We start from the raw sequence: 10,996 nt of genomic DNA, 5'->3' as shown, positions 1-10,996 counted from the left end.
CTGTGCAACTCCCTAGGGGTAGGGAACTCCGGTCCTCGAGAACCATATTCCAGTCGGGTTTTCAGGATTTCCCCAATGAATATGCATTGAAAGCAGTGCATGCAAATAGATCTCGTGCATATTCATTGGGGAAATCCTGAAAACCCAAATGGAATACGGCTCTCGAGGACCGGAGTTCCCTACCCCTGCTCTAGTTTGAAGTCTGCCAGTATTCAAATCCAAGCGGAGTCCACTTTCTCGATGCTGCCTTCAACTCCTAACGGGCACACCATCAAATTACCTCTTGTCTATCCAAACCCCCTATGTCCTGACTGTCTAGTATAAGCTCTTCCGAGTACCTTTTCAAAGCTATAAGACACAGGTGTCGAAGTCGGTCCTTGAGGGCCGCAATCCAGTCGGGTTTTCAGAATTTCCCCAATGAATATGCATTGAAAGCAGTGCATGCAAATAGATCTCATTCATATTCATTGGGGAAATCTTGAAAACCCGACTGGATTACGGCCCTCGAGGACCGGAGTTCCCCCACTCCTGCCCTAAGAGGACTAAACCGTCCGCGTCCGCATTCAAAACCTGGCCGGAGGTGACGTCCTAGGGGGGCGGGGCGCTGGTGGTGACGTAGAACGACACTTCCTGTCGGGTGCTGAGGGGCGGGGAGGACTGGAGGCCGCAAGAAGTCGTGGTAAGGGGGGGAGAGGGAAGTGGCGGCCCGCGAGGGTCCCTCTCCTTCCGGCTATGGCGAGGTTCCGGGCGGCCACCGAGAGTCTGAAGCAGAGCCTGCGCGTGGAGTCGGCGCGTGAGGCCTGCCGCCAGTACCCGCTCTTCTGCTGCCTCCTGCTGGTGCTTTTGCTCTGCACGCTGCTGCTCTACAGGTGACAGGCTGGGCGCGGGGGGGTCGCGCCTTCATGCTTACGCCTTCTTTCGTGTGAGGGGATAGTTTGCACTCGCGCCTTCATGCAAGAGAGATGCGCCGGGACAACCCGTACCTGCAGTATTTACTTGCTCAGAGCCATCTGTTTTCTCCCAACCCCCAAAGCCACCTGTTTGGTATTAGCTCTTCAACTAATGAATCATTCTAAGCCTAAAAGTTTGGTGTGCAAGTTGCCTCTCTCAGTGTATTCCAAGCCTCATGCTGGAGTTGTCACACATTTTGACTATAGTCCTAGGGCTAGCCCATTTTAAGTTCTTCCACCCTCCATTGGAATACCATGAAACTATAGAATGACACGGTGACAAAATTCATCACCGTCCCCGTCCCCGCAGATAACCGCAGGAAATAATCCCGTGTCATTTTTTAGTGTCTATTTCAGCCTCAGTCCTTCTACACCAGCATTATTCAAAGCAAAGCTTGCGGGTCAGTGGTTGTGGCCATTCATACTCTGATTCTTATGTGAGCCAAGGATAATGAAGCCATTGTGACATCACTGATGTGATTGGCTCTTAGGCACTGGTGGAATGAGGCATTATGACATCACAATATCTGCTCTGGATACCAGAGACTGTCATTCTGTAGTGTCTGTTTCAACCTCATTCTTCAGAGCAAAGCTTGAGGGTCAGTGGTTGTGGCCATTCATACTCTTATTCTTCCCTCTCTCTTTAAAGAATGACATGAAGATGGTTTCCCATGGTTATCTGCGGGGACGGTGATGAATTTTGTCACCGTGTCATTCTCTACATGAAACAACGTCTGTGGCTGCGGCATTCCCACCATCTCCATTCCCATGCAGCTCTCTAAAACAAACACAAAAATTAAAGGAGGCAGCTTGTGAAGAGTAGCAGAACTGATGGAAGCTGATGGCATCTTCGATACCAGAGATGTCCAACCTGCGGCCCCAGTCAAGGGCGATGCAGTGTTTTTCTCCGCTACTGTTTCCCTCCTCTGTCTTGCTGCAGCGTTTGTGCGACCCCAGAAAAATTTTTTTCAGCCAATGCGGCCCAGGGAAGCCAAAAGGTTGGACACCCCTATTCTACACTAAAGGGCTCATAATTCAAACTTAAATATTTCTAAAAACCTGCTCTAGTCAGCCCTTGGATGATCTAAAACATAGGTCATCCAAGTACTGAAAATCGAAATGGCGTTTTGGACTTATCTAGTGGCATTTTAGGCCTCTGAAGCCCGCTGTGTACCCAGAGCTGTAAGGGGCATTTTTGGAGGAGTGGTTAGGGTGGGATGTGGGCCAACCTAGACAGTTATCCTTCAGGGATACTTGAATGTTTGACGAGACTGCCTAGGCAAAACTTATACGTTGTGAGTTAGACGATGTAAAGATTGGTATAAGTGCCCCAAAGGTATCAAAAGCAGAGACAAAGTAAAGACTCCATTGCACCCACCCCCCTCCCCCCCTGGCATAGGAAAGCCAAGTAGAGCTACACAGAGGTGGCTTAAGTAGTCTGGGGTGGAGGGTGAACCATAGAGAGGAGGACCCAGGTCCATAAGCCACTCTAACCACTACATTCATTTTGAAAAATGTGAGCCCACCCAAAAAAAAAACCCAAACCCTACTGTACTGCCATATAGATGGCACCTGCAACCATAAAGGCTTTTGCAAACTCCAAAAATGAAATTCCTATCTGATGAGAAACTGAAACCTACAGTAATTGCCAGGAAAGTTAAAAAAAATATAGAGGAGTGAAGTTCAATGAATTGATCCCACCCAAAAAAAACTACTTCACTATAAATTGTGTTCACCACCACCTAAAATGTGATGTGAAGCTTCTATTGATGTACAAGTAATATCTGGGAGAATGGGCTATAAAAACCAATGAACCAAATAAATCAATAATTACCCCCGTAGGTCTATGGACCATTCTTTCCCCAGGTTTTTTTCCCGTGCTTTCATGTATGAAGTTTCGATTGCTTTATCTTCATTTATAATTTTATATAGCCAAGAAATACACCCTTTTGCTACTGGTTCCCCTAATCCTTTTTCAAATTCAGATTTCTTTAAAACTCCATTACTCTTCGCCTTGTATATCGATATATAATTTTTTATCTGTAAATAAGGGAAAAGATCTCTCCCCTCTAATTGGTATTGCCCCTGTATATCTGTAAAAGCTTTTACCTCCCCTTCTTCAATTAGTTGAATTAATTGATCTTAGCCCTTTTACCTCCCACTTCTTAAAAATTCCCCCCTCCCTACCTGGTATAAAATCTCGTACAAATAATATGGGGCGCATTTCAATAATTTTAATCGTAAATAAAAAAAACAAAAACATCCAAAAACCATCGTAAGTCAACACTTGGATGTCCAAGTGCTGATTTTTAAAGACATTTTTCTGGACCTCTAGCAAGGCATTTTGCCCACTGTGTGTCCAGAGTTCCAGGGGGCGAGTTAGGAGGTGTGCTCTGGCCGTGCTTAACTTGGACATCTTGTGGCGATAATCGAACCTTTCACAAAACATCCTGGATGGAACTTAGATGTTCTGAGCTAGACTTGTTTTAGAAGAAAGAGATAATGGTTTCTGTGGATGGGCAGACTAGATGGGCCTTTTGGCCTTTATCTGCCATCATATGGACCATTCGGGTCCTTATCTGCTGTCATTTACTGTGTTACAGGCATTCATTGCATTAAGGTGTTTTGCTATAAATGTGATAAAACCAAAAAATGAAGTTCAGACCTGGCTACTGAAAAACTGACTAAACTACAATTCCCTAGTGGAGAATACCTAAACGAAATAACACTAAATAAACCAATTCCCACTTATATGTGGGCAGTTAAGTTTCTTAACTGCGGGCAGTTAAGAAATCTTTCAGTAATGTTTCGGTGAAATGAAATAGTGCAGATGAATCTGAAGAATGCGAATAGCTGTAAACTAGAAGATAAGTCGGAAATTAATAGTAATAAGAAAAGAAAAAAGATTTATAGATTAAAGAAAATATATTAGGAAGTCAAAAAATGATCTAGCTTTTTACAGAAAAGAAATAATGGAGTGAATTTAACCTATTAAGAACTTTTAGAATATTTATTACTCAATAAAATGGGTAGAAATAATTTGCTAAAGTAAGGGGATACAGGTGTGCGGCCGATGATTGGAGCAAGGAGCAGAGTAACTACGCCAATAAATCCAGTCAGTGAATATCACTGTGCCTAGGCTCCATTACTGAGGCCTCACCTTGTATATAAGTAGACTTAAATAGGTAGTATACTGCACTTTTGCATATAAGTGGGAATTGGTTTATTTAGTGTTATACTGAAAAACTGAACCAGAAGTTTCCATCAAAAGGAATATGAATTTTATCAGTAAATCAAGCTGCAGCTCTTGAAGTTTTAAAAAGTTATTATTTTGGTTAAAGCTATTAGTACTGTTGGTAAAATAATAAACTTTGGTAAATATTGCTTTACGTCTTTCCACTAGGTATCTTCACATTCTTATGATCTTCTGGTCATTTGTGGCTGGGGTTGTTACGTTCTATAGTTTGTTGGGACCAGAGTCTCTCTTACCAAATATCTTTTTCAAACGTAAATATAAACCAAAGGTATGTTCATTTCTTTATTTTAGCATGTGTCCTGTGTTTAAATGTCACTCATGCAAAGTTTTTCATGTTCTCAACAGTGTCGAAACTATTGCTACTCGGACAAATTAATTCAAGGTGTGCTGTGCTGAGTCAGGCCATATGTTAGAAAACATGAAGGCAGATAAAGGCCAAATGGCCCATCTAGTCTGCCCGTCCGCAGTAACCATTATCTCTTTCTGTTTCAGATAGCCAATCTATGGCACATATGAATGGGGCTGGGACTTGATATACAGGCAGTCCCCAAATTACAGGCGCCCAGCTTAAGTACAACACATAAGAATAGCCTTGCTGGGTCAGACCAATGGTCCATCAAGCCCAGTAGCCCATTTTCATGGTGGCCAATTCAGGTCCCTAGTACCTGGCCAAAATCCAAGGAGTAGCAACATTCCATGCTACCGATCCAGGGCAAGTAGTGGCTTCCCCATGTCTTTCTCAATAACAGACTGTGGACTTTTCCAAACCTTTCTTAAAACCAGCTACATTATCCGCTCTTACCACAACCTCTGGCAATGCGTTCCAGACCTTAACTATTCTCTGAGTGAAAAAATATTTCCTCTTATTAGTTTTAAAAGTATTTCCCTGTAGCTTCATCGAGTATCCCATAGTCTTTGTAATTTTTGGCTCATTGATGGGTAATAGCTCACCATGACCAGTAGGTAGAGCCTGATACATAAACTTTTGGCTGTAGTATAAATGGGCCGTGCAGTCCTAAGTACACTCAGTCTGCTCTCAATCTCCAGCAGGTGGAGGTGATAAGCCTTGCAGTCTTCCCTGGTTTAGTGTAGGACTGTTGGAATTTATTTAGTGGCCTTCTGGTCCCTGTCTCTGGTGCCGGACTCAGCTTGGAGGGACCTTTCAGGGGTCCGTCCGACCTCATGGGTGTCAAACTCGATGGGTCGAGTCACTTCCCCCATTTCCCCCACCTCTCCAAAATTTTTCTGTAGAGGTACCTCAGCTGTAAACCTCGCCACTGATACCGGCAAGACATATGGCTTAGAGAGCCTACCTTTCACATTTCTGATCTTCCTATTCCCTTTTATATGCTTCCCATTACCACAATTCTACCCTCGTATACTCATTCTACTCGCACAGCTCCTTGACAACTCTCTCACATGGATCCATCATTTCTAGAATTTCCTCTTCTTTTCGCTTAACCCAGCTTTTCGCTTAACCCAGCATTTCTTTCCTTGCTTTCTTTCCTATTTTCTCTCTCCCTCAAAATCCAACATCTCTCCTTCCTGCTCTTCCACTCCTTCCCAAGTCTGCCATCTCTCCCAGCCCCCAGTCCATATCTCCTCTGCCTTTCCCTGTCTATCTCTCCTCTTCCTCCTCTCCCTAAGTCGTCCATCTCTCCCTCCCCCTTCTGCCCCTCCCCTGAATCTCTTGCCCTCTCCACCAAATCTCCCCGTTTTGCCCCTTCCACATCCATTTCTCTCTTTTAGCCCCTTCTGCCATCTCTCCCTGACCCCTCTGTATTCCCTCATGTTCATCTCTCCCTCTGTCCTCCAAATCCATCTCTCATTGTCCCCCTTCTGCTCCCCTCTGCCACTTCTCCCTGTCCTCCTTCTACCCCCTCTGCCATTCCCAAGTCCATCTCTGTGTCCCTCACAAATCTGACATCTTTCCCTCCCTCCCTTTCGCCATTCCTCACATCTCTCCCTCCTACCCGTATTTGAATCCAAAATCTCTTCCTTACCTCGCTCCCCCAGGTTCTATATGCCCCCTCTCCATCTTCTACTCCTCCCCCAAATCTGAAATGTCTCAGGTGGGGCCTTATTTCTAGGGCACTCCAGAGGAAGAGGCATCTTGCTACCGGCCAGAGTACCTGCTGGTTGTCTCTCTCTGTTGCATCCCTTCACTGAAATCTACTCCTTTTCCCCCTCCCCCACCGTTGTCTACCTTTAATATCTTGTAAAAGTACAGTGCTACCCTGCCACCATCCCAGTGTCTTCTCTCCACCGCGACCAGCCCAAGCGGAAACAGACAGTTGTCAGAGGGCGGGCCACAGTGGAGAGAAGACACCGGGGCCAGCAGCAGGGCAGCGCTGTACTTTTACAAGACATTAAAGGTAGACACACGGTGGGGGAGGGAGCAAGGGAAAATGAGTAGATGTCAGTGAAGGGACATGACAGAGAGAGCTGACCAGAGGCATACTGGCAGGTAGCAAGATACCGCACCCAGCCTCGCAAGAAGTGCTTCTTTCCTTGCAGGATCCCCGTCGGGCCCTGTTTCAATACTACTGGCAATTTTTCAGGAGGCCATGGCCCCTGTGCCTCCCTGCCCCACCCCAGTTCTGATGCCTATGTCCAGTGAGTCTCTTTCATTTGAAAGGAAGCTCGGGAATGAGAGGGCATAGGATGAAGTTAAGAAGTGATCGGCTCCGGAATAACCTAAGGAAATACTTTTTTACCGAAAGGGTGGTAGATGTGTGGAACAGTCTCCCGGAAGAGGTGGTAGAAACAGAGACTGTGTCTGATTTCAAGAAAGTCTGGGATAGGCACGTGGGATCTCTTAGAGAGAGGATGAGATAATGGTTACTGCGCATGGGCAGACTGGTTGTGCCATTTGACCTTTATTTGCCATCATGTGTCTGTCCCCAGTGCAGGTCTTTCCTGTGTGCTGAGGCAACTTTTAGCATTACAATAAAATGGTCCCATTTTCCTTTATTCCTATTAATGGCCATGAGCTAATGTCCCCTCTAGTTCAAGGCTGAGCACTTTTCAGACATCTGTTTTCTAGGTGATAAGGGTTCATGCATGAATCGGTTAACATGCAACTTAGCTGTGCTAACCGATTTGTGCAGGACACACCTTTTCTCTGACGAACCCCCCCCCCCCCCCACAAGATATGCCCCAGTGATAAAAAAAAAAAAAGCTCAGGCCAATGATAAAACTACCAGGGGATGCCTAGGCAATCCTCGTGGTAGTGCTTGTGTTCAGGGAAAGGGAGAAGGGATGGGACTTGATATACCGCCTTTCTGTGGTTACAGTCAAAGCAGCGCACATAATATATACTGGTACTTATTTTGTACCTGGGGCAAGGGAGGTTAAGTGACTTGGCCAGAGTCAAAAGAAGCTGTAGTGGGAATCAAACCCAATTCCCCAGTCGCTGCACTAAGCACTAGGCTTCTCCACATGTTGGTGTTTTCTGCAGCTTAGTAAAAGGGCTGATGTACCGTATATACTCGAATATAGGACAAGATTTTTGGGCCCAAAAATGGGGTTCTCGTCCTATATTCGGGTCATCACTCGACCCCCCCCCCCTCCCCGCCAGCCTTTCTTTTTTTTTTATTTTTTAATATCTATTAGCAATTGCAAAGGGAACATACAACCAGTAGGGGGAAGAACAGAGAAAAGCTGAACAGCCAGGGAAATCAACAAGTGAAAAATCATGGCAACAAATAAGGCATATTACAAAAACCCTTTAGTTGGATGTCCAACACAATTGACATTTTGAAGTACCAGAAAATCCCCAGACAAACACACGCAGACCCCAAATACCCAGCCACAAATCACAACAAGCATACACCAAGCACCCCACAATCATACCCCCCAACCAACCAAACACACACACCAGTGCAACCGTTCAAGAGAGCCAAGAAGAAGGAAGCGGCCACCATTCCCAGAGTAATCAGAGGAGTGGGTACTCAGCCTCCGGCCCTGAACCGGAACATAGAGTTAAGGCCCGCCGCCAGAGAGATAGGTAACACCTATGATTGAGGTTCCCAGACTGGGGGGTGCACTGTATTTCATAACGCCCCACCTCAGCTAAACAAGCAATCCACTGCGGAAAAGAGGCCACTGAGTCAGCCACCCAGTGTTGCAACAAGAGCTTTTTTGCCACCAAGACAGCCATGTAAAGAACCCTGCGCTGGGGTGTTGTAAGCCCTCCTTCTAGCAAATCGTGTTGATCACCCAATAGCAGGAAACCATAGTTCCAGGGCACAGCGCGTTGGACAAGGCGCTCCAAAAACGGGAGAACTCGCAGCCATAAAGTGGTGGCGGGACATTCTAAGAAATGGTGAGTGATGGTACCCAAGGATCGACTATATTTAGTGCAGACCCCTCCCTCCCAGAGGCCCATACGAGCCCCCTGCGCCCTAGAAATGTAAGCATGGTACAGAATTTTAAATTGGCATTTCCCGAAAATCCATGGAGCCCCCCAAGGCATGCACGTTGGCAAAAAGATCAAGAAATGTCCTACGGTCAAGTGTAATGTCAAGGTCTAATTGCCACTGTGAGGCCAATAGATCAATAGATCCCAGATCCGAAGCGTTCTTCAAAATATGATACCAGGTGGCTAATTTGTTAAATGCGGGAGGTACCTGAAAAAATTGAACATCCAAGGGACCACAAAGCCAAACAGCCCCCCATTTGCGACCAAGGGACAAGTAGTAATGTCAAGCTTGAATGTAGGCCCAGAAATGAGTCTGGGGTAAATGCCAATGGGATTGCAGTTGGGTAAATGTAGGAAACTAACCACCCCCCATGGTGAGGAGATCCTGAAGTGATCTACACCCCCTCCGCTCCTACTGCTGAAACCAAGTGTGTTCCACACCCGGGGGAAAATCGACATTCCCATACAGCTACAATAAGAGGGAAGCTACCGGAGTTTTCCCCTGCCGACGCCTCCACCACCGCCACAGATTTAATGCAGGCCGGGACAGGAGGGATCCAGCTGGCCGATACTACTAATTTATTTTTACTCTCTCTCCCCCATGTACTAATTTATTTTTACCCCCACATACCTTTTCTATTATCCCATGAGAACTGGCGCCAGCCATTCTACGACCGGCACAGGGCCGGGCGGGAGCTCAAGAAGCTCGCTCCTAAATGCCTGTGTGCTGCGAGCCCCGAACCTGGAAGGAGGTGCACCACTGGACCACCAGGGATAATAGAAAAGGTACGCAGCGGGAGGGTGTAAAAATAAATTTGTAGTATCGGCTGGGCTGGGTGACAGGCGGGATCTCCTGCCCTGACCTACCAATAGACCACCAGAGGTGGAAGAGGAGATGGGACAGGGTGCAGAGCCTGGCAGGGAGGGGGGCTGGGTGCATAGCCTGGTAGGGCAGGGAGTGAAGGGGGCTGGGTGCAGAGAGCCTGGCAGGAGAGGGCATGAGGAATAGGACACTGGGTGCAGATCCTGGCAGGGCATGGTACTTGAATATAAGCCCCCGTCTTATATTTGAGTCAACCATTTTTCCTCCTTTTGGAGGTCTTGACATATATTCGGGTATATACGGTACTAAGAGAGAGAGTGTGGCGCAGTGGTTAAAGCTACAGCCTCAGCACCCTGAGGTTGTGGGTTCAAACCCATGCTGCTCCTTGTGACTCTGGGCAAGTCACTTAATCTCCCCATTGCCCCAGGTATGATAGATAGATTGTGAGTCCATCAGGACAGAGAGGGAAAACTGCTTGAGTACCTGAATAAATGCATGTAAACCATTCTGAGCTCCCCTGGGAGAACGGTATAGAAAATTGAATAAATAAATAAAAAATTTCAATAAATGATAACACTGGATTTCCAGATGTTTGTTAAGAAATACACATTCTGTGCCACCTTTCTTTTGATGTATGCTCAGTGTACAAAATTAACAATTAAGACCTAGTGATCTTAGTATCTGAAGTAGTAATAATAAAATTTGGATGGGTTAGGGAATATTTCCAAACTTCATATGGGAACAGTTTGTGCTAATTTTCTCAAAATGTATTCTGTACTGAGGCCACAGAGGTTAAGATAAACTTTAAAAATAATTTTCCATCTTTTATTTAATCTTTAGGTGATACTTCTTTTATTTTTGATATTTGAATCTTGAGATTCTGTTTTGTCTTGATTTTCTTCTTATCTCTCCCATCACACTTTTTTTTCTCCTATTTACTCTAGTGTAGGGGTAGACAACATTTTTATATGGAGGCCCAAATGAACGATGGCACTACCTTTACAGGGGTGCATACTTAAAATCCACACTAGAAAATGACACGGGGACTGTTTACCGCGGTAAACCGTGGTCACCGCAGTAATTCTACAGGAATGGAGACATTTGCAAATGATTTACCGTGGGAATGGGGACAAGACCTTTCACCATCCCGTGGGAGTGGTGAAAAGTCTTGCTCCTGTGGTAAAAAAATTGTGCCCGTGTCAGACTCGGCATCGCCTATTTTACCTTCAGGAACCAGCCATGCCATGATGAAGACAGAAGGAACTCCAAACCAAAGCCTGAGACCAATGTGATTTGAAGAATAAAATTACCAAACAACAAAAGTTAGAAAAAAATAAATTTGTTTTATATTTTGTGATTAGAATATTTCGTTATGTCATATTTTTAAGATGGAAAGAGCAATAGCGTTACAAAAAGGGAACTATAATAACTTTGCAAAGATTTGGGGGCCATTGGAAAAGTATTGTGATGAATAGATATTAACTCTGATATTTTCCTTTTCTTTTCTTTTTTATAATTATCTAGCACACTCAAGGAGAAGGGTG

At 45.4% G+C, this 10,996-nt stretch overlaps 1 protein-coding gene across 3 annotated transcripts in view; it reads left to right on the top strand.

The window, feature by feature from the left end:
• The first annotated feature begins 622 nt into the window (after window positions 1-622).
• SNX14 (sorting nexin 14) overlaps window positions 623-10,996 on the top strand; it is a 212,339-nt gene continuing 201,965 nt past the window's right edge. For all 3 annotated transcript variants that reach the window (XM_033937245.1, XM_033937246.1, XM_033937244.1), the window contains exons 1-2: window positions 623-869; window positions 4,354-4,474. In XM_033937245.1, coding sequence (XP_033793136.1) covers window positions 733-869; window positions 4,354-4,474 — 258 coding nt within the window. In that variant the 5' untranslated portion in view covers window positions 623-732. The remainder of the gene's footprint in view (window positions 870-4,353; window positions 4,475-10,996) is intronic.

Source organism: Geotrypetes seraphini, chromosome 3 (genome assembly GCF_902459505.1).
Source record: "Geotrypetes seraphini chromosome 3, aGeoSer1.1, whole genome shotgun sequence".
Lineage (NCBI taxonomy): Eukaryota > Metazoa > Chordata > Amphibia > Gymnophiona > Dermophiidae > Geotrypetes > Geotrypetes seraphini.
This window is presented reverse-complemented; position numbering and strand designations above follow the sequence as displayed.